Source organism: Aedes albopictus, chromosome 3 (genome assembly GCF_035046485.1).
Source record: "Aedes albopictus strain Foshan chromosome 3, AalbF5, whole genome shotgun sequence".
NCBI lineage: Eukaryota > Metazoa > Arthropoda > Insecta > Diptera > Culicidae > Aedes > Aedes albopictus.
The window spans coordinates 114,765,013-114,789,858 of NC_085138.1; the positions used below are offsets into that span (position 1 = coordinate 114,765,013).

The 24,846-nt window shown below is 41.7% G+C and overlaps 1 protein-coding gene across 1 annotated transcript in view; it reads right to left on the minus strand.

Annotated features, from left to right (window-relative positions):
* Window positions 1-11,792: 11,792 nt before the first annotated feature.
* Window positions 11,793-24,846, minus strand: part of LOC109430431 (uncharacterized) — a 34,566-nt gene continuing 21,512 nt past the window's right edge. The window contains exons 9-14 of the mRNA XM_062857449.1: window positions 20,591-20,928; window positions 13,397-13,589; window positions 13,141-13,332; window positions 12,891-13,076; window positions 12,223-12,831; window positions 11,793-12,163 (exon numbers count right to left, since the gene is read on the minus strand). Coding sequence (XP_062713433.1) covers window positions 11,808-12,163; window positions 12,223-12,831; window positions 12,891-13,076; window positions 13,141-13,332; window positions 13,397-13,589; window positions 20,591-20,928 — 1,874 coding nt within the window. The 3' untranslated portion in view covers window positions 11,793-11,807. The remainder of the gene's footprint in view (window positions 12,164-12,222; window positions 12,832-12,890; window positions 13,077-13,140; window positions 13,333-13,396; window positions 13,590-20,590; window positions 20,929-24,846) is intronic.

Consider the following 24,846-nt stretch of genomic DNA (forward strand, 5'->3'; position numbering starts at 1 on the left):
CCTGCGCGTGGTTGCCCATCGTGGGAAGAGCTATGGGAACCATTGAAACTGTATGCTGAATTGCGTGGAGTGTGATCTTGATCGGAACGATCTAAGAAACTGTAGATTCTAAGATTTTATTTGTATTGAAATCATAAATAATTGCACGTATAATAACTACAAATGCTAACACTGGTCTACACTTAACAGATCCAAGCCTTCGAACATCAATTCTGACAATAAATTTGCTCGCATCTTTTTAAAATCACTACGTTGACTGAATCTCACCTGTGCACTGCAGTGCGCTGCAGGTTTTACGCAGCACGTACATATGTGGTTGCACTGGCAGTTGCTGATGGCCACTTGGACTAACGTGTTAGATGAACAATTTTTCAGTATTTCATTAATGTTCCATCAAACTGTGGACAAGATTGATTTAATGTGTGTGGCCATAAGGGGCTGTCCATAAACCACGTAGTCATGAGGGGTGGGAGGGGGGTGGGTTGGTTCGGCCAATGATCATTTTGTATGGACGAATAAAAAAATTTGTATGGACTAATGACCACGCGGGGGGTGGGGGCTTGAGAAGTTCCAAAAAAATGACCACGTGGTTTATGGACAGTCCTTAAATATGATGCTCAAGCTATTTAAGATTTAACGTTTTCATTTCTGTTGACCAGTGCAATCAATTCAACTATAACTGTAGCTGTGAAATCACAATTCAAATAGCGGCAAACGATCATGTAGAAACAAACGATGATATCAGATCACATTGAAAAATATTCCTTTCTCATTCCCATCAATGAAAAATATGAATTTAACACAAATTGAAAGGAACATGTAAATTTATGTGACATATTGTGGTACTTCCCGTGTAACCGGCCGGCCTACGAGTAATCTTTGGGAGAACCGGTTAACCAATTTCGATGAGAACTTCATTCGCTGGCTGTGCGTAAGGGGGAGAGTTGCCTTTGTTTCTGCAAACCTCAGTATCGTCTCATCTTCACGTTAAAACCGCGGCCCACAACAGCGACTGTTCCCCATGTGAGGGGTGGCTGATCGACGCCCGAGTGCCAGTGAAGGGCTCTAAGCTCCAGTGTGCACCATGGTTCTCCGGAGAGTTGGGAGTTTGTTTCTGGCCTTGCGAGCCAGCCGTAAAAAAATTAAATGCAATAAACAACCACCGAGAGGGAAATGCGATTAAAAATAATTGTGGTTAAATGCTCGGTTCGAGAAAGTGCTGATCTCTCAACTTCATCGGGAACACTTGCAAACCTTGGCGATCTTCGGAATCGTAGCGCTGCAGGAGAAGTGTTGGACAGGGCACTTTCAGAGGCAATCATACTACATATTTTGCAGATGTACAGGTTGAAGATCAAGCATGACAATAACTATTTCTTCTGCATGGCATAACGTCCTTACTAGGACAAAGCCTGCTTTTCAGCAGAGTCACGTGGTCATCGGTGGAGACTTCAACGCCTGGACAATTGAGTGAGGCAGTCGCTCGACTAGCGTAAGATGCTGGGCGATGCTCGAAGCTATGGCTAAACTGAACGTGGATGTCGCGAACGTAGGCGAAATAAAAACCTACAGTAGGAACGGTGCAGAGTCCATCATTATTGTGACCTTCTGGAGCCCGGGTCTAAACCTAAGCTCAGACTGAAGAAACGACGATGGATGCACGCACAGCGACAATCTGGCGGTTCGATACAGACTGGAAGACGGCTTCAGCCTAAGGTCATCGACAGTATCGTAAATGGATGACCTCGAGCTTCGATAAGCCGACATTTGAGAAGCGATTTCTTACGGAGGGTAACACCGACGATCTATCCAGCGATGATCTAGTCAGACTCGGAACCCTAAGCCGTTCATTTGATGCCGCAATTTCAAGCCGATTCCTTTGCAGAAATGGACGCAAACCGGTATACTGGTGGTGTCCACAAATTGCTGAACTCCGCGCATCCTGCCTAAGAACTAGAAGGAGGATGAAAAGAGCTCGCACCGATGAGGGTAGAATAGAGCGAAGTGAGGCCTACAGGGCAGCTAAGCTGTAACTGAACAAAGTCGCATAAGCCGGCGTGCTTTGAATACCTCTGTGCGGCAGCCAACACGACCCCTTGGGGTGATGCCTACAGAGTAGTCATGGCTAAAACAAAGAGCGCGTCTGCACCCCCAGAACGCTCACCCTGCAGAAGATCGTGGAAACATTGTTCTACAGGACCATGAGCCCCCGTTCCCTATGGCCAAACCGGCCAAAACGAGGTCGCTCCGGTGACGAACGACGAGCTTATTGCAAGTATCGAAGCCGCTTAAGTTGAACAAGGCTCCGGGTCTGGACGGTAATTCGACAGTAGCCATCAATACGGCCATCGAGGCTAGCCCTCACATGTTTAGAATGGTTATGTAGACCTATCTGCTTTCTGAACACAACCGGGAAACTGTTGGAGTGGAGCATTTTGTCGAGGCTGCTGGTTTTTACCGGAAAACCCGATTTTTCAGGGCTCTCGGTTAACCAGTTCGGCTTCCGGAAGGGTAGGTCGATGGTGGGCGCCACTAGGGCTGTAACCAAAACGGCGGAAATAGCGCTCCAAAAAAAAAGCGAAGAGGAATATGCTACTGCGCAGTAATCAAAGCTGGGTCATCAAAGGGAAGCTGGACATAAAGAATGCGTTCAACAGCGTCAGCTGGGCCGTCATCGCCTATGCCATGCCGGATACTGGAGAGCTGCTTCTAGAATGGGGTGCTAATCCATGACACCGAGGAAAGCGAGAGGATCTACATCTCCGCGGGGGTAACAAAGAGTTCCATTCTGGGCCCGGTATTATGGAACACGGCGTATGGTGGCGTATTGAGGCTCAAACTTCCACCGGGTGTAAAACTGGTCGACTTTGCCGATGATATTACCGTCTTGGTTTACGGCGAGTCGATAGAGGAAGTGGAACTGACAGCAGCGCACGCAATTGCCATTGTGGAGAACTAGATGAAGTCTAGACAGCTGGCACTCGTGTACCATAAAACGGACGTGGTAGTGGTGAACAACCGCAAATCTGCACTCAGCGAAGTAAACTACCGAAATTCATCAAAATACCTAATGCAATTTAGCCATAACTGTAAAGTATGGATGCCATAAGAATACCTTATGAAAACTGAACATGCTTATTATGACCTAATTACATTAGATAAACTTATGAAAAATCACAAAATGATGCAGACTGGAATCAATCCATGAACGTCGAGATCACCGAGCTCGTGCCCAACCCACGCGGCTATCGACGCTTGAGAATATCTTGTCGTTAAATGTGTATAAAAGCCAAACTGTGAGTCGATTCTGCGTCATAGACCGACCTTATGAAAATCGTTCTAGCCGTTATAATTTTTTTAAAGGCCATTTCATAAGTAAGACCTTATGATAATCTTAGGTTCATTTGCCTGAGTGTGAACAACAGGCAGCGGTCACCACAGGCAGATTTACGATCAACTCCCCACGCTCACTGAGGCAATTGGGGGTCATGGTTCGACGATAAGCTGAAATTCGGAAGCCGCAAAAAATCAGGCATGGCGATTATGGCATTGTCGAAGATAATGTCAAATAGCTCGCAACAGTCTCGAGGAAGCGTAAGCTGTTCGTAACAGAAGTGGTTCACTACCGCGTGGTCGAGTGCGCAACGTGAAGCAACTCGATCGTACCCACCGGCTGATGCACCTTAGAGTGGTCAGCGGATAGTACTGCACGGTCTCAAAGAACGCGATAGGTATGTGTGCTAGCGGGCACGATGCCTGTTGAATACCTAACAATGGAGGTAGGAGGTAGGTTACTAACCTGATCACAGCACCACCGATACACCCGGACCACTCGATGCTGACAGTCACGCTCGTCGCAGCCGACAGTCACCCGGTGCCGACGACCGTGCCAGACACGGTCACCAGTCGATGACGGGAAATGCCGACCAGCCACACGCAGCCGACGACCGTGCACACCACGGTTATCAGCTACAACAGGAACCACGCTCGACTCGCCTGTAGCCGTGCCTCACAGCTGCCAGCCGACGAATTAACCGTTCGAAGGACCACGGCCGGAATGCCGAAAACCTCGCCTTATGGCTCGCCGCTGCTTGGTTGTGAACGGGTACGCCAGGAGTGACGCCCAATGTCAATAAAGGAAAATTATTGAGGGGAAAATTCGACACTGATTTTTCATTTGGGCCTAACTGACATTTTCAAGTTCTCTTCATCGATCCTCTCTTTGTGTTAGGGAACGTCCATAAATTACGTCACGCTTTAAGGGGGGAGGGGGGGTTCAGCAAAGTGTGACGACCCATACAAAAATTTCAGAGGTCCCATACAAAAAGTGTGACATAGGGGGGAGGGGGGGGGGTTGAAAATGGACGATTTTTGCGTGACGTAATTTATGGACGTTCCCTTATCACAGAATGTGTATTGAGTTTTCCAAAGATTTTTTGGTTGAAATACGAAGAAGACGACTACATGTTGCTATAGAAACAAAAAGAATAATGATTTTGTTTGTTTTGATGAAGTTATTAGCGAAAGAGAGAGTCGACAAAGAGAAATCGATCAAGTCAGTTAGGCGTTAGGCCCTTAAGAAAAATCATTGTCGAATTATTTCTGTAACTCTTCTTGGCATATACTCCTAGGCACCGCAACACAGCAAGCACAATTTCCTTTGAAGCAACCAACTCCTTCGCCGCCGCAGCACCGCTCAAACAACACCACGTATAGGGAACCTCACATGAGCATCAATACTTCATCAATATCACTACTTTTTGACGAAATTTCCACCAAACTTTGAGCTAAATCGAAAGATTTCCCAAAAATACATTGGGAAAACTACGAATTTGACGAAAATTCTAACAAAAAGTATCGATATTGATGATGTATGGTCGTGTGGGGTCCGCTTATTGAATAGCCGAGCAATCGCTGGCAACGCTGAACAGCTCTCGACACGCTCGCCTCCTTCGCCGCAGCAGCACCACTCACACAAACGTCTCGAACAGTCGAGTAAGCGCAAAGAAGGGCCACGCCGAACGGGTCTCGACACGTTCGCCGTTCCACCGCAACGCCGTCTCGATGAAAGTTGCACACTCGACGCTGACCCACACTCGGGTTGAATGAAGAGGGAAAAAAGCCAACCGATCGCCTCGTTGACCAGGTTGGGTACCAAAGTTCGGTTCACGTTTAGAAAAAAAAAACTACTTCTTTACGATCCGCTTTCGTTGAATGTATATTTAAGACTGATAGAAATTCTTATATTGGGATTCCTTGTATAATATGCTTGCCTTCAAGAAAAAAAAAAGATAAAAAACGGACAGCGTTCGCTGCGCTGCGTTGTTTGCTCCGCCCACTTGTAGCACATGTCGCTGCAAATGTTCCGCCGTCGACGACTCATTGCAAATTTGAATGGATGGCGAGAAGGGACTCGTGCATTTTCGCTTGCACGCGTTAGGCGCGTACAATGCACTAGTGGTGGCAGAGGACGAAGCGTGCTTCAAGCAGGTGGAATACACTGTGCTCAGGCTGGAGGATACCGCGGGCCAAATTTGCAATTCGGGATAGACCTGCGGGCCGCATAAAACATCGATGCAAAAAACAACAAAATGAACAATTCTAAAGCATATTTATTAAAAATTTGAACTGTTCAATTTAGATTCATAAGTTTGGTTGAGAAAAACGTTTGAGCTTCAAATTGAAATTCAAACAAACAATTTAGGAGTTTATTACAAGTTTTATTTTTGTGTTAAATGTGCTATTTTAACTTGTTAATATTCCCCTAGAATTAATGCACATTTATAGGGCTCTGGCAGAATAGAGGCCAACAATGACAATCTTATTTCGATTGCCAACATTCAGGCCATTTCGGACCGTGATTAAGTACTAGAGATGTAAACCTTTCCCTGGCACAGACTTCAAGTTATAGAACTCTAGTGATGAAACCCGAATCAGGATGCCCCTTAGGATAAGAAATTCCTACACCAAACCCAAGCTATGAAAGCAACTTAATGCTGCGAACAAAAGGCAACATGCCAGAGAAATACGATTACAGGATTGACTGATGGACCAATAACATTAATGAAACCTCGTCATCCTGCGATTGGTAATTGTTATTCAATAGGATAACAGGGCAAAATTCATGTTCTGTGTTGTGTTGTGTTTGTCCAAATGTAATGTCCTAATTTATTACGCATTTATAAGGTTCCACTACAACATGTGATATTCAATGTGCATTTGTAGTGCTTCACTATTTTTTCGTAATAAGTTGTCATTAGAATTGCCTTGAAGCCACTTCAAGAACTTGTCAAGCAGCTTTTACAAGAATTTCTTTTGAATCGCTCCAAAAAGGTTTGCTGGATTTTCTCCTGAAATTTCTTGTGGAGTTGCTCCAGAAGATTTTCGAGAAATTTCTTGAAGTTTCTTTTAGTTCTTCTAGAATTCTCTTGGAATAGCCCCAAGAACTCCTCTTAGATTTGCCTTTGAAACTGCCCCGAAGTAATTCAGGAATTCCTCATTCATCGTTTCCAAGAAGTTCTTGGATTTTACGGAAAATTTTCCAGGACTTTCTTGAAGATTTTAGTAAATTCTTTCCATAAGTCTTTTCTAAAGTTGGTGAAGTACTTCATCATTCAATTTCTTCAAAAATTAGTTTTTCTACAATTGTTTCCGGAAGTTTCTTCAACATTATCTTCTAAAGTTGCTGCACAAGTTGCTTCATATTTATTTTTCAAATTTTCCTCAGGCGTTCTAGGCATATTTTGTGTCTTGATGCAGTTGTTCCTGGAATCTTGTTTGTAGTTACTCCTGAAATTTCCCTATTTGTTGCTCGAGGAATTTATTCTAAAGTTGTTTAAGAAATTTCTGTTAGAGTGGCACCAGAACATTTTTCCAGGAGATGCTCATATAATTTCCACGCAGTATCGCCACAACTTTCTCATTGAATTTCTTCAGGTTTATTTTCTCCAGGATGATTTGAATTTCTCCATCATATATTTCGCTTAGAGTTGCTTAAATGTTTCTCTAATAATGTTTCCTGGAGTTTCTTCAAAAGTGTATCCAAAAGTTTCTCCTAAAGGGCACAGGAGACGCTTTTTGAATCTCGCCTGAGATTTTTTTTTCTTTAAGTTCGTTCAAGAGTTTCGCTTGGACAATTCAAATTGGATTCGTAAGTTTTGTTTCGAAAAATGTGTGAGTCTCATAATAGAAATTTAAACAAACGGTGAACATTAAACAATATTAACAACCAAGTTGAGATTTGTTGAGAGTTTTGTCAAAAACTTCGTGCTTTGTGTTTTTATGTTCTTCGGAAAGGCGAAATATGAAATATTTGCTCAGCGTTGCATTGACTGCGCTTAAAAACTGCAACTAATTTTTAAATGATTCAAGATTATATTTTTAACAAACTTTTATTTGATTCGTACCACTTATATAACTATAAGCTGGCTTCGTGACTTAGCTGAAATGCCGAAATATTTCGGAGTTGCGATTTCGAATCTCACCAGAACGGATTGTTCTTTTTGTTTATTTATCATTTAATTTGTGTTCAACACTGAAATTGACCAGCATTTTTTTTGGTTTGATTTCTAAATAAATTTGACGAGTTATTTCGAATAATCGTTCAAAAATTTCGATTCGTCTTAAAGTACTCCGCGGGCCGCATCTTAAGGCTTGGAGGGCCGCATGCGGCCCGCGGGCCGCAGGATGAGCACCACTGCACTTACACCTCTTTTTATGCATGTTATTTTTATGAACTTTTAATTTGTGCACCTATGCCCTGCATAAATTCAGGAAGCTTCAAGGCATTTTCGGCGGGAGTCATAGGCGTAACGCAGGCTTTTTTGGGGGCTTCGGAGGGTCTCCGATGCGTTACATGGGGTCCGGGCGGGTTTAACCTTTTGTAGCCGATTTTTTTCGCAACCTCGCTGGTGTCGAACACGTTTGTTATGCTTGGTTTCATCGCCGGGGTCATATATGACCCCTCCGGCTCCAAAGGGTTAAAGGAGATTTTAGAGGCGTTTAAGGAAGTTTCAGGAAGTTTCAGAGCGTTTTCGGCGGGATTCAGATGCGTTACGGAAGCGTTATGGAGGAGTTTTTGGGGGTTCCAGACCATCTCAGGTGCGTTACATTGGTTCAGGAGGATCTTCAGAGGATTTTTAGAGATCTCACCCCAATATCGTTTAAAACGCCCCTGAAATACTCTTTGATTTAAAGGTGTTTTTGAAATCCCCTGATACGACCCTGACCTAAAATACGCCTGAACGTCCCTGAAACCTCCTAATCTTATTGAAATCATCATAATCAATATGATATGGCTCTGAAATCCCTTTGGACGCCATAGACCCCCTTGGAACTCACCTGAAATCCCCTTCAACCAGAAATGCTATCAAACGCCCCCAGAACCTCTAGAAACGCCCTAAAAATGATCCTGAAACACCCTGAAACTCTCTTAAATGACTCTGAAATGCCTTGAAACGCCTTTCAAAACCCATAGCAACGCCTTTTAACGTCTCTTTAAGATCTCTTGAATTGCCTTTAAAGCCTTCTGAAACCTACCTAAAACCCTCTTAATACTATTAAAATGCCCCTGAAATCCTAGTTAAAATCCCATTAAAACGCCAAAAAATCTTGACAGAACGCCATTAAAAGACTCCTCAAATCGCCTGAAACAACCCTTTAAAACGTTCCTGAAGCCCCTTGGAACCTCCCTTTTTTGGACACTCTAGGAACTTTCTGAAAACCGCCTTAACATCAAATGCCCAGGAACAAGAATTTTCACTTGACACAATTTCTGTTAGCCAGGACCCAATCGTCCAGGGAATAAAGGACAACTTAACGCGGTAGCAATATGAAAGCTTCAATAGGTTGGCTCCAGAGGCACGTTCTCCTCTATTGTGCCATCAATGTGCTGACATGCTTACTACTAGAGAGAACTGATGTACGGCCATTCCCTTTTCGAAGTCATCCCTAACGGACGTACCGTGAAGGTAAGGTAAGACAGATATTGAGGTTTTAGTGGGTCGATCCCCACATCACCTCGTGGGTATTTGATCAGAAGATTTATTGATTCTGTGAATTTCAGAGTTTTTCAAGTCGTTTCAATGCGTTTTAAAGCATACCAACAAACATGTTTACTGTACAATAAACTTTAGCTTAAAAAACTGATATCCAACTAGTCCTGTTACTTGGGAATTCAAGGGGTTTTAGAGAGGTGATATTAGGAACAGGTAAGTTTCATGGGTGTTTCAGGGCCTTTTCGAATGGTTTCAGAAGCTTTTTGGAGAACTTCAGGAGAGATACAGAGGAGTTTTAGAGCAGTTGCAATGTACTTCATACGGTTTAGAGAAGATACTGAGAGTTTTAGGTGTTCTCATAGGGTTTCAGGTGTGCATCAGGAAGTTCAGATGGGCTTAAAGATGTTTCAGACTGAATGCACTTGTAGATTCGAAGAACTTTGCTCTTAGCCTCTTGGGTGAGCTTCAGGAGGATTCCAGAGGCGTTTTGAAGCGTTTCATAAACGGCTTAGGCGGTTTCATAAGAGACTCGAGCTATTCCAGACTGATTAGATCCGATCATCTATACTCATGGGAGCTCTTTGAGACTCCCAAACCAATTTGAACTCACCACGTGATATTAGATAGTTTTGCGTGAGGCTATACAATATGGTGGCCCACACTTATATGGAAAACAATTTCGAAAAATGCCAAGTCTTACCTCCTAAATCAGTTGTTTTGGACTCCCCAAAACCGGTTGAGCCTAAGAGGGGCGCTCAAAATGCTTGAAGTTTGTATGGGAAAACTAGGCAGAATGTATGCAGAAATTTTAGGTTTTCGAATTTTGTCGCTAGGCGGCGCTGTAAGTGTTAAATAAATAAACCTGCGAAGACTGCGAAGTGATCCAACGGCTGTGAAAAAAGTTATACCCTAGGCAAAGTAAGGCAAAGTATTGAGATTTCATTATTGATATTATTCCTTTACGTGTATTGGAAAAACAACAATAAAGTTTATCCTCACTTTACCTAGGGTATAACTTTTTTCACAGACGTTGGATCACTTTGCGGTCTTCGACAAAGTTGTTTAGCATATAGTCACCTACAATAATACCAAAGGGTTTAGTTATTGAACGCTTACAGCGCCACCTTGCGGTAAAATTCGAAAACGTAAAATTTCTGCATACATTTGGCCAAGTTTTCCCATGCAAACTTCAAGCGCTTTGAGCACCCCCTTAGGCTTAATTGATTTTGCTCAAATTTTGAACGTAGCTTCTGGAAGTCCAAAACAACTGATATAAGAGGTAAGACTTGACATTTTTCGAAATTTTTGTTTTTCATATAAGTTTGGGCTACCTTACTCTACAAGCATGAATTTTATCAAATCAAACAAGTTATGCATGTACCAGCATTCGATGATGTTCAAGAAAGCTTTTAGGGAGCGTTCAATATTCCCAGTATCGAAAGGTTTCGGTGGGGGTTGTCATAAAAAATATAATTCGTATCACCTTCCAAATTTATGGCTTCCTGAATGGGTCGTCGTACAGCTGCTTGCTGTTGGAGAGCCGGAACATGAATCTGGCCCGTCGTGTCGCCGGCAGGTTATATCCAGGGTATGCCGATAGGCGATAGGGGTGTACTGTTCATCCACGCCCCAGGCGGCGCAGGCGCAGGCGTCTAGAGAGCCGACGCGAGTAGTCCTATCCTTAGGTTCCCTAAAGGCGGTTTATGGAGTGGAAATTTTCTACGTGGGCTGGGTGGGCTGGTGTGAGGTACCAGTCGGAGGTGGCCGGTGATCGCTGATGGTCCGGAGTCGACCCGGCGGATTAGCGAGTTGGGTAACGAAAGACTAAGGAGACTTTCAATCTTCGATTTTTTTACTCTCTGCACGGGAATCACAGCCCACGTGAACTACGCGTTTTATCCGATACAGGTGTGCTTGTCACGGTCCGGCAGTCGATGCATTCCGACTGAACGAATTGATGGAAGATGAGCCGAGTAGCGAAGAAATGTCCGTGGTTGTCTTTGACTGTAAGCTGGGGCCTTGTCTTTGGTTGAACTCCGTTTCGTGAAAACCGGTGCCGGCGGGTTTATGTGGGCTACCGAGGGTTGCTGTGAAGTATCCTCGCACTAGCGAGTACTGTAGTCCGTCCGCAAACGTGGAAACTCTGACCTAGAACACTTTGCACTTATTTGTGTTTTCACCCACATTGCCACCAACTAAAGGCGGTTCCCTTCGACTTAGAAACTCATCACATCTGAACTAAGCGTGGCAAGACAAGCTACGCGTACCTCGTGTTCCTTGCTGTCAAAAAAATGAATCGTGAAATTCAAAGGCATGAAATAGTTGATCGAAAGAGATTCACCGCTGGACCAAATGTACCATGCATATAACTCTAAAACCAGATGTCCTTCATATCCGTGCGAGCCTTGTACCATGCTCGAGAGAAGGACGAAATCAAAAGTGTAAAACAACCCAACTTTGACAGTTCGGTGCGGGAAGCCAAAATCAAGTAAACAACATTGAACTCTAATTTGAGTATTTTGAACTAGTAGTTGGGTGAAAAAAACTTAGCCAATAGGTAATTTGACGCTCGGGATCAAATGTTAAAACCACACTTCAACATCGTTTGCACGAACTCATAATTGGGCAAGCAATCCCGAAGTTGGGTGAAATAAACTCATATTTGGGGACTTTTTTTCTCCGTGTAGGCAGAGCATTATGCAAGTTACTTGATATGATATGGATGAGGTACACAATCGTTTAAATTTTGTTTATTCGTTCCCTACTTTTTTGCGCCTTGATTGAGTAATGCAAGACATTCTAGGTGTTTATTTATTGGCATCGAACGACTCTCCTTTCAATCGTCATCGGACATCCGTTCTTTATAGTCAGCAGTGCTCCATAAGTCACCCTTATCTCGTGGAACTTGAGCGAAGTACTCAAACGGTATTGTCGCAAGACATAAGCAATCAAAATTTTCATAGACAGCCACGCATAGCGAATCCCCATACAGTTTCGTGGACCTCCGCTGAAGGGAATAAACGAGTACGGATGACGTTCAGCGACATTTTCCGGCAGGAAATTGTCCGGATCGAATCGGTCGGCATTTGGTCCCCAGATTTTCGGATCACGGTGGATTTGGTATGTCCCTATTATAATTCTAGCGTTTTCCGGTATTGTTTGGCGATCTGAAAAGTTAAAGGTATTTCGAAATTTGAGGCATATTGAGAAACTATTGTAACTTTACCGTTGATTTTGATATCACTAGATGCTATTCTCGCCAACAACGGTGCAACAGGAAACAGCCGCATTGTTTCCTTGATTACCATTTCAAGGTACGTAAGCTTCGCAACATCTTCTGCAGAAATGGATTGCTGTTCTTCAGAGCAGACAAATGCTATTTCCTGGTAGCATCGTTCCTGTATCTCTGGATGCATGGCCAGCATAAGCAAAGTGGAGTTGATAATTTTTGCAGTTGTTTCATTGCCCGCGAACAGCATGAAACCAAAATGTGCTAAAATGTCTTCCCTAGGGGTAGGCCCTTGTGTCCGTAAATATTTTGAAAGGCAATAGATAAAGTTCTGATGTTGTTCGGAGTTTGCAACATCACTCTTGTCATCAATTCGCTTATCAATATCCACATGTTGAACTATTTTTTCCAGTACAGTTTCAAAATAGGTAGCCATTATATTCTTTTGGTCTCTGTATGCTTTCGTCCAGCGGTATATGCAATCAGGATACTTCCATACAATGAAAAACCGTTCAGATGCTAGTCTCATGTAGCCTTCGAATAGATCCATCGATCTATCTCCATCCGGTGACAACTGCATATTGAATTCGCATTCGAAAGCCGTTTCTAGAATGTAACAAACACTGTTAATTTAGGGTTGACATGTGCAGTTTCAGAAGCTGTACCATAGATTTGATCCAGAGTACATTTAACAATGTCACGGCTAAAATCTCTTTCTGGTTTTCCAACGTGTTGTCGAAGAATATCTATGAGGATGACACATTTTTTGTTGAATATTGGAACAAAACTTCCGAGAATCGCTGGTCCGAATGAAGGATTGAATGCTTTGCGTTGCTCTTTCCACATTTCAGCTAGTAAAAAAGAAGAACCAATATGTGTCATCTATCGGGAATCTTATTCAATTTTTGATACTACCGGGTGCGACGAATACCGTACGAGGAATCCAGAAAAATGAGTAGTGATGAGATTTCTGAAGACAGTGCTGGGAGTTGAGGACAACTTGCAACGATTCGGGGTCGAAAATGCCGACGTGAGGCAACGGTCCCATGTGAATGCAAACTGGTGACGCAAAGTTTCCGAAATATCGTAGAGTATGTACAATGCCCTCTGGGAATCAAGGATTGATCATTGGTTTGAGGTTGGCTTGTTGACGGGAACGGTTGAAACTTACTGGGCGATAAGTTGTAAAATTTATGAGCATGTCCAATCACTGGCAACGTTTTGGGGCTGGACATGGTGGCCAACATGGCGTACATTTTTCTTCGAGTCCACTGAACGTATGAATACACCAAAGTCAGGCCCGTCAGAATGAACACCAACAATAAAAGCAACCACATGTTCGCGAAAAGAACAAACGCCGGAGATCAACACTTGTTTCCGATTTGTTTTAGGGCGAAACAGCAACAGCTCGAAAACACTGTTCGAATGGAAATAAACTGGAATTCTGGTTTGGTTGTATTTCTTAAATCAAGCATCACTTTCAATGTGGGAATTCGCAATGGCGTGGCTTAGCACCGTAAGGAAATTATATGAAATTATCAAAGCTATATGCTGAAGTGCGTGGTTAATTTATGCGATAGCATTATGCGTGATGTTTAGCGTACCTCTCACTAAAAGTTCATTCTCATACAAGAAAGATATTCAATTATCGCTAAACAAATTGGTAATTAGAGAAAAGTGAGGTTTTAAATGCCCCATCAGACTAGCTGTCTACTGAATGAACTCCTGGAATAATAGATGGATTGTAGATTTTGACTCAGCAATAAGGGAGTTCACTGGCGTAGCCACGGAGGGGGTTTTAGGGTTAACCCCCATAGAGCCAAAATTTGCTGCGTCACTATTTTCAAACTACGAATACAATTGCTCATTACTGTTAACAAAATCTAAGTGTCAAATCAAAAACTCAAATTAATCCACTTAGTAACGATAGTGCCTTCTTCGTCTAATATATCCTAACAATCTTTTCGTCGACGTTAGTCAAAGTGTTCCTGAATCCGGATATTTTAAAAGAAAAGCAAGCATTTTATCAAAACCATCTTTGAATTGCAGGGCTGAATAATATCAGACTTCTCAGTTGACTGCTTGAGCACCTTCACCAACACTGGAGACTGATATCATTCAGGAATTCCCCTTCAGACACGAATGCCACTTATGTGGTAAATATATAGTAATACCGTCGATGGGGGTGACAATGGGTCTGGGGGGGTGAGATTGGGTCAAAACGGAGAAACATAAAATTTGAAATAGCTCATCAACTATCGCTCATTTATATTGAAAACTTAATATTATTTTAAAGAGGGAATGTTTTTACATGTCATGATGCAGAATAAGATGTTTAGCAATAATCGTTTTTTGTTAAATTTGTGGCTAAACTTATATGATAAAACTACTAGTAAATCACTCTGAAAAAAATTCTCCTTCGTAATGTTTAACACAAGTACCTAACCATAAAATTTCTTGGAAGTGATTAGCTGTAGGTATTACCTGGTTGATGCAATGAAAAAAGCGGGATGTCATTGCTCTTTTTATTTAAAAATTCAATATTTTTGACCCTATGTCTAAATATTAAGAATGGGGGTGAGATTGGGTCAAGCAAGTTCTCGAGTGCACATAACCTTAACTAAAAATGCAACTTGTTATCCAGTCCCCATTTGACGTTAGAGTGGTGCCATGTTTACCGTATCTTCTTAAAAGCACGCTTTCTTTCGAAAATATGTCGAGAAGTGTCAAACGAATGTGTTAATACGTTTAGTGCCTAAAATCATTAATAACAATACACCCATGCGTTTGGACACTTCCTCTTATCATCAGCTAATTTTTAAAGTACTGCAATATCGTAAGCTCACAAAATAGACTTAATAGCGTTCCTCTATGTCGAGATGGAGTGATTTGCTTTAGCAATATAGAGGACAATGATCATGTACATAAGAGTTTATAACGGAGGATTTGGTTAAACATTTCTTATGCAATATACTAAAACTATCATGATTTTTTTAAATCAATCTTTCATTGCGCCACTCCCTAATTGTAATCCCCCCTCCTCTCATGGAGGTTGAAACTCTTAATGAGGATGATTATGGTGGCTAAAAATGGCGATACAGCATAGAAACGTTATTTTATCAAATTTCAACCATTTTTTTGATTGTATTGGGCCTTTTAGGTGGATTAATCATATTTTAAAATTACCTAAGTTTTTATTCGTCATGATAGCATTGTGTTTTAAGTAGGTTTACTAGATATGATCAATACAATTAACTTATATTCTTAGATTTGCGATTTCGAATACTTTGACCCATTCTCACCCCCTCTAAGGGGTGAAATTGGGTCAATTTTCAACCATTTGTAGTTTAGTAAGCAATTCATATAACGTGATACTTTCTTGCTAAACTATCATTACCACATAGAAGAGTATACATACCAAATAAAAAGTTATCCCGACTTCAATTGCATTTGTTATTTAACAAACAATCTTTGAGTATCTCTTTTTGACCCATTCTCACCCCCAACGACGGTAATAATAGTTCAGGAATTCCCAGAAAAAAAAATCTCCAGGAGTTTCTCGTGATTTTTTTAGGAGTTATTCGAGAGTTACTCCAGCAGTTCTTCTTGAAGTTGCTCAGGAATTCCTCCAGAAGTTCAGTGGGAAATCCTGCAGAACTTGCTCAGGAATTTCTCCAAAGGTTTATCCAAAAGTTCATCGGGAAGTTATATTTTTTAGTCAAATGTACTAGGTAAGATCCCTTCAAGATTTCCTCAAGATTTTCTGCAGGAGATCTTTGGAAATTCCATGGACATTATCAAGGAATCCCAGAAGCCTTACGGGAATTCTACCAGGAGTTCATAGGGAATTCCTCGAGGAGTTCTTTAAAAAATCCTTCAGCAGTTCATCGTAAATTCCTCCAGGGTTTCCTCGGGAATACCTTCCGAATTTCCTAGAGAATTCCTGCAGGAGTTGCTCGGAAGTTTTTCCATGAGTTCCAAGGAAATTCCTCCAGGACTTGCTCTGAAATTCCATAAGGAGTTCCTAAGGAATTCATCCATAGCTTCCCTGGAAATATGTCCAGGAGTTCCTTGGAAGTACCTCCAGGAGTTCGTTGGAAGTACCTCCAGGAAATCCTGGGAAATTTCTCCAGGAATTCTTTGAAAATTCCAACAGGAGTTCTATGGGTATACCTCCAATAGTTTCTCGATAACTTTTCCAGTGGTTTTTCGGGAATACATTCAGAAGCTCGAATTTCTCCAGGAAGACTCCCAGGATTTTTTTATGAATTCCACCAGGAGTTCACAAGAAATTCATCCATGTTTCCTGTGAATATCTCCAGGAAATTCATGCAGGAGCTCCTCGGGAAATTATCCAGGAATTCCTTGTGAATACTTCCTGAAATTTCACGGAAGCTTCTCCAGGAAATCCTCGAGATACCTTAAAAATGCATGAGAATTCTTCCAAGAGTTCCATGGGAATTCCTCAAAGAGTTTCTTGTAAATTTCTGCAGGAGATTCTCAGGAATTCTACCAGGAGTTTCTCAGAAATAAGGATCACCACAGCAGACGGAATCGCAAATCGCAGTTCCTTGACATTATCTACGACAGAACCTATCGTGGCGATAACTTTGACTTCATCGACCACTATCAGGTGATGGTTAAACTGCGCCCAAAACTTCCCGTCGTCAATAATGTACGGTACCGGCAATCGCCACGGTCAAGGTTGAGCGATTGTAGCTACCGGATGTCGCCTCAATATACGCACAGAATCTCGTGGCAGCGTTTCTAGACGAGAGCAAGCAAGATGCGGCCCCTCTGGAGGACTGCTGGAGTACAGTGAAAGCAGTCATCAACGACGCAGCCGAGAGCACTAACGGGTACGTGGAAAGAAGTCGACTAAACGAATGGTTCGACGAGAAAGGTTGAGCGATTTTGGAGGAGAAGAACATAGCACGGGCGGTAATGCTGCAGCAATGACCCCGGCAGAACGTGGGACGTTACAAACAGAAGCGGAAACAGCAGACCCTCCTCTTTAAAGGGATAAAGCCCCGCCTGGAAGAAACGGAATGCGAGGAAATGGAACTGTTGTGTTGTTCCCATGAAACATGAAAGCCTTACGAAAAGCATAACGCATCCCGCAACGGCTTCGTGCCGCGAGCCGAAATTTGCAGAGATAAGGACAGAGGCCCCCTGACGGATTGACGTGAGGTGATCGAAAGGTGGAAGCAGCACTTCGATCAGCACCTGAATGGAGTGAAGAACGTATAGGCACAGGAGACCACGGCAACGGAGACCCCAGTGCAGCGGAGGACGGAAATGAACCAGCCTCCATGCTGAGGGATGTTAGGGATGCCATTCATCAGCTCAAAATCAACAAAGTAGCTGGTAAGGATGGTATCGTAGCTGAACTCCTCAAGCTGGGCTCAGAATAGTTGGCCACCAGTCTGCGCCGGTTGATAGTCAGGATCTGGAAACTGAACAGCTACCGATTCACAAGAAAGGCGACCATTTGGAATGTGAGAACTTCAGAGCGACCACCATTTTGAATACTGCCTACAAGGCGCTAGCCCAGATCTTCTTCCGTCGTCTATCATCTAAAACGAATGAGTTCGTGGGAAGTTATCAAGCCGGTTTCATCGACGGCTGGTCGAAAACGGACCAGATCTTCACCATACGGAAAATCTTCCAGAAATGCCGTGTATACCAGGTCTCAACGCACCATCTCTTCATCGACTTCAAAGCGGCATACGACAGTATCGACCGTACAGGGCTTTGGAAAGTCATTGATGAAAACGGCTTTCCTGGGAAGCTGACTAGACTGTTTAAAGCAACGATGGACGGTGTGCAAAACTGCGTATGAGTGAGTTTCGGGAGAACTATCCAGTTCATTTGAATCTCGCCGGGGACTGCGACAAGGTGATGGACTCTCATGCCTACTCTTCAACATAGATCTGGGAGTTGTAATGCGTTGGGCCGGGATCGACAGCCATGGTACGATTTTCACAAAATCCGGTCAATTTGTGTACTCTGCGAACGACATGGACATTATCACCAGAACATTACACCTGAACATAAAACATGAAAACAAATTTAATATTTGCATCGGCTCAAATGAAATGAATGTGCAGATATTCGGCATGACAATGATAATGATGACCAGTTTCAGTTCTCGATTGATCATGGATCTCTAATCAACAGAATTTTGTAATTTGTAATTGATTGTTTTATTGCAAACGATTTCCTTTTAGTTGTTACTTAACATGAGGTCTAGGAATCCTTATTGTTATAGTCTACTAGGAGATAAGCATATAAAAAAAGATTTCTGTTCGCAAACAAAGCTCTCACGAATCTCTCTCTTCTTGGCGTAACGTCCTCATTGGGACAAAGCCTGCTTCTCAGCTTAGCTCATAGATCGCACTTCCACAGTTATTAACTGAGAGCTTCCTCTGCCAATGACCATTTTGCATGCGTATATCGTGTTCAACATCGCGCTGGAAGGTGTGATGCGACGAGCCGGGCTCAACAGCCGGGGAACGATTTTTACAAAATCCGGTCAATTTGTGTGCTTTGCGGACGACATGGACATTATCGCTAGAACATTTGGAACGGTAGCAGAATTGTACACCCGCCTGAAACGCGAAGCAGCAAAGGTCGGACTGGTGGTGAATGCCTCAAAAACAAAGTACATGCTGGTAGGCGGAACCGAACAAGACCGGATCCGTCTGGGTAGTAATGTTACGATAGACGGGGATACTTTCGAGGTGGTGGAGGAATTCGTCTACCTCGGATCCTTACTGACGGCTGACAACAACGTGAGCCGTGAAATTCGGAGGCGCATCATCAGCGGAAGTCGGGCCTACTACGGGCTCCAGAAAAAACTGCGGTCGGAAAAGATTCACCCACGCACCAAATGCACCATGTACAAAACGCTAATAAGACCGGTGATCTTCTACGGGCACGAGACATGGACCATGCTCGAGGAGGACCTACAAGCACTCGGAGTTTTCGAGCGACGCGTGCTAAGAACGATCTTCGGCGGTGTGCAGGAGAACAGTGTGTGGCGGAGAAGGATGAACCACGAGCCAGTGTTGGGAATACTCACTTGCAAAAGTGATACTCACTTGCTTCTATCTCAGTCCTGAAGCATGCTATCAAAAAAATGATGTTCGAAGAACTTTTAGATTGTAGTTTAATCAGAAAGTTTGCCGAATAAAGCAAAGGTCGCAGACGCATACCAAAGTTGTGAGAGAGCTGTGAGTACGAGGTGAGTAAAATTCGTGTAATTTATACTCACCTTGTGCTCACAGCTCTCTCACGGTTTTGGTATGCGTCTGCGACCTTTACTTTGTTCGGCAAACTTTTAGATTAAGCTACAATCTAAAGGCCCTTCAAACATCATTTTTGGATAGCATGCTTCTGGACTGAGATAGAAGCAAATGAGTATAACTTTTCGCAAGTGAGTATTCCCAACACTGCCACGAGCTCGCTGCACTTTACGGCGAACCCAGCATCCAGAAGGTGGCCAAAGCCGGAAGGATACGGTGGGCAGGGCATGTTGCAAGAATGCCGGACAACAACCCTGCAAAGCTGGTGTTTGCAACGGATCCGGTTGGCACAAGAAGGCGTGGAGCGCAGAGAGCACGATGGGCGGACCAGGTGGAGCGTGACTTGGCGAGCATTGGGCGCGACCGAGGATGGAGAGCGGCAGCCACAAACCGAGTATTGTGGCGTACTATTGTTGATTATGTCTTGTCTTAATCATGTGGAACAAATAAATGTATGTATGTATGTATGAATATCGTGTGGCAGGTACGAAGATACTCTATGCCCAAGGAAGTCAAGGAAATTTCCTTTACGAAAAGATCCTGGACCGACCGGGAATCGAACCCGTCACCCTCAGCATGGTCATGCTGAATACCCGTGCGTTTACCACCTCGGCTATATGGGCCCTAGCTCTCATCAATAAAGGTGCTCAATACTCATATTTTTTTCTGTAAATCAACGATAGGCGTTAGAAGAAGTTGAAGTGTTTTATACCCCGGGTCTTTCAAATAGAAATACCTAACTATTATTTTCTCTCGACTACTAAACCTGCATTAGATTAATGTTTCCTAAAACTAAACTTCTCTAGACATTACAAACTTAGAAACAAGTTATTTTTTTTAGTTGAATAGACTACATAAGGTTCTTGGAACCATCAAAAATCCAATATAAAGGGTTGTTGGTTTTATGACGGTTCCTTAAACCTCTACAAGGCTTAATGACCAATGTTATTTGGGCGATTATGCATTTAAATGGAGTACCCAACTTAACAAACTAATCAAAATACACACAAATACAATTCTTTAGGAACTAATCAATTCGGCAGACCTTGAGGCCGTCATCTCTCCTCCAAGCTGATGGCACACCCATCCATAATTTTTATTAACGTTCTGAATTTTACGGTTATCGTGTCCATCGTTAGGGTTGTCCTCAGACGGTACCGTCTCAGCACGTGAACCAGCAGTATCTTCATCGATAGCCACGCGTACCGAACGCCCAAACAGTTTCGGGGTCCTCCGCTGAACGGCAGGAACGAGTACGGATGCCTGCTGGCCACCAGGTCCGGCAGGAAGTTGTCCGGGTTGAACTTTTTGTAATCTGGGCCCCAGATTTTCCGATCCATGTGCACATTGTAGATACAGCATATCAGAGTAGAACCTGTTGGGAGAGTTATATCGTCTGAAAGGAAGAATGTGGGAAGAACGATGATGTAATATAATGTCGACGAAGTTCATATTATTTTTACAATATAAATCCTTCTGAGCCCATGGTTCTAACGTATCCGCTAAAAATACACCAAATTCAATTCAAAGTGCTTCTAGGAACTATTTTGGCAGATTTTTTACTCACCCTTCTCTCTCGTAGCATATTTTACCATACCTTATGACTATAGTCACACAATCGCAGGCTGCCCCCTCCCCCCTAAAGAGCTACGTCATTTATGGACGCTCCCTAAGTTGTACAGGGATACGAGAAGATGGTCATCGTACCTACACGCGTAATCAGTCTGGAACGTCTGGAAGCCCTTCTGAAACCTCCTGAAACACTTCAAAACGCCTTTGAAATCTTCCTGAAGCTCATCTCAATTCAGAATGTGCTTTCAAAACTATAAGCTCCCTTAATTCCCTTCAAATCCCCTGCAATACACCTGAGTCCCTTGAGTGGTTCCATCTTAAAGGTTTTTTTTTTGTTTCAGCAGGATTTCCGTCAGAATTTTCTCTCTCCAGGGATTTTTGTATGCTCTTCCATTCAAAAATTGTATAAGGATTTTTTTTTTGAAAGAACTCTTCCAAAGGTATCTCTAGGAGTTCTTCCAAGGATGCATTCAGAAAATCCTCCAGGCAGCTTTCAGAAATTCACAGAGGATTATTTTACAGAATTTCCTCAGTACCATTTCATAAAACTTCCCCTGGGATTCCTTATAACATTTTTTAAGAGGATCCTTCAAAAATTCTTCTACGGATTTTTCCAAGAATCTCTCTAAAAGCTTCTCAAGAAAATTTTCGGAAATACTTCCAGTAGTTTCGTGATGTTTTTTTTTAAAGGAGCTTGTTATTCAGGTATCCTACCAGACATTCGTTCAGCAAATATAAATAAATTCAGAAATTGCTTCAGGATTTTTTGTTTAGAAAATTTATAAGAATGCCTTCAAGTAGTGTTATCTTCAGATAATTCTATAGGGATTTCTTTAGAAAATCCCACAGGAGTACCTTCAAAGAATTCATCCGATATTATTTGTGCAGTTTTTTGGAAAAACCTCGGATAATATCGAAGCAATTCCTGCAGGAATTTCTGAAGGAATATTTGGAAATATTTCTGGCGAAACTGCAGGAGCAATTTTTAAATATAATCCATAAAGGAATGCCTCAAGAAATTCTTTGGAGAACAGTTGGTATAATTTCTGAGGAATCATTGCAGAATTTTAGAGAAAATTTTAGAAGAAACTCAAATATCCGAGGAAGAACATTGAAGACATGCCTTGCTGATATTTCTGAAGAAATATCTATAATTCTGAAGAAGCCTCTGAGGAGATATTTTAGAAATAATACTTCAGAAGCATTTTCAGAATTTCCGAAGCAATTTGACCAGGAATTTCTGAAGAATCCCTGTAGTAGTCTCTAGAGGAAAATCTGAATAAATTACAGGGATATTCTTGAAGGAATCCCAGGAGGAGTTTGCGAAGATTTTTTTGTAGAAACTCCTTCGGAAACTTTTGGTGGGATTCTTAGAAAGGTTTGATAATGAGGATTATTTGGGAAAATTTTTGAAGAAATAGAATTCGTTGAGGATTTTCTGAAAGCATTTCTGTAGCAATTTGTGAACGTATTTGTGAGAAACGGTGTGGTGAAACGCTTTGATGAGCTTCTGTAGAGATCCCCACAAAAATGTCTTGAGATGTTACTAAAGGAATTTTTGAAGAAATTCCATGGAAACATAACGGTATAAATTCCGTTAAGAATCCATGGAAAAATTCAAAGAGGAAACTCTTGAGAAATTTCTGGGTAAACACATGAAAAATTATCTGGAGGAAATTATGAAGGAATCTTTCTACGATCTCCCGCAGAAATTTTTGGAGAAATTCCTGCATAAATCGCTGAAAAAAAAAATGAAAAAAAAATCTTAAAGAATTCTCACTGGATATTCTGAATGAATCACTGAACAAAAAACCCTGGACACACTCGTGTGGGAATTTTTAATGGAATCTCTAGAGAAATTCCTGAACAAATCTCTGGTTGTCTTCTTGAAGAAAATACCTGTACAATCTTTAGAAGATTTTCTCAAGAAACCACTAGAAAAATTCGTAAATCAAATCTTGAAAAGAATTTCTGAAGGAATCACTGTAGAAATTTCTAAATGTATCCCCGGAAACATTTTCAAAGGATTTTTTGAATAAATCCATAGAAATGTAATCCCTTTCGGAGTTTCAGAAGAAATCCAAAGGATTCTTGTAGAAATTCTCAAGGGAATATCTGAAGACCTGAACCCTGAACGTCTGGAACATTTTCTGAAGATACTACTGAATGAGTTTTTGGCAGAAATCTTGGAAGATTGCAAGACCGAACTCCTGAAGTAATTTTTGAAGGAATTCATGAAGCAATTTTCGAAGGAATCCATAGAATATTTCTAATCAAATTTATGGGGCAATGTTTAATAGAACTTCTGGAAGATTTTCAGAATGAATCATTGGATGACTTTCTAAAGAAATTCTTGGAGAAATTTCTTCAGGGATCCTGGTTTGTTGAATTTTCAGAAGCAGTTACTGAAAGCATTGCTAAAGGAATCCGTGGATGATTTTCTGGACTTTTTCTTGTACGGTTTTCTGAACGAATCTTTGGAGGAACTTCTGAGAAAGTCATGGAAGCTTTTCTAGAGGAATTCTTTGTGAAATTTGTGGAAGATCCTCAAGAGGAAATTCGGAAAGAAACTCTGAGGAAAATTCTAGAGGAATTTCTGAAGCAATCCATGGAAGATGTCCTTAAAGAATATGTAAAAGAATAAAGGCTTTCTGAATGGAGTTCCCGAAGGATTTTTTAAAGGAATCCTTGGAGTAATTTCGGAAGGTATCCAAGGAAGGTTTTTGAGGGAATTTCTTGGTTTAAGAACTTTGGAGAAAATTCTATTTAATATCTTCTCATCTAGTGAAAGGTGTTTAAGGTTTGGGCTCTTTCTAAATTGTTGATTGGAGTTTTGAAACAAAAATGCTCGCAAGGACGTAGCGACATCAGCAATGTCGATGTATGTAACTTTACAATTTTATCCACTTCTCAATCTATCTAACTTTGCAATTTATGTAGGAACTTTGTAGAAAATTGGAAAGGAAACTATACATTTTTAAAAAAATGCCTGGAAGAGTTTCTGATTCTCAGAAATTCTTAAGAATTCCTTGGAATATTTTCTGATACCTAGAGGATTTTCTACTGGAATCCGTGGAGGAATATCGGGAGCATTCCATGGATCGTTTTCTATCTGAATCTCTTGATAATTTTTTGAGGAATCTCTCAAAAAATGTCTGAATTTATCTTCATACGATTTCTGTAGAATTTCATGCAGGAATTTTTGAAGCAATCCATGCAAGATTTTCCAGAATAATCTATTGGGAAATTTCGTAGGAATAGGGTAGTGGACGTATTTTGGCCCAGGACAGGTATTTTGGCCCACCTTGGGAATTTTATTAATTTTATCAAATAATCTCTACAAAATCTTGACAATTTTTTATTGGAAGTTCCAATAATTTGCCAAGATTCCAATAATAATTTGCTAAGACTTGTAGATATTACCTACGTGATAAAACTACTAAAATTCCCAAGGTGGGCCAGATATATATCCATCGAAAAGTTTTCGAATGAATCTTTAGAATATTTTTAAACAGCTCGTAGAAGAATATCTAGATGGATTTGTGGGTAATCTTTGCATAATTGTCCAAAGAAATCCCGGGACGAATTTTTGATAGAATCCTTGATATATTTCCTTCAATCCTGGAAGAAGTCCCAACATCACAGATTTTTTACACAACCCACAAAGGTATCTTTTTCTATAGATATGAGGGCGTAAAAAGTTATAGACGGTTTTCTTATATTTAACATGCGAAAGAGTAAT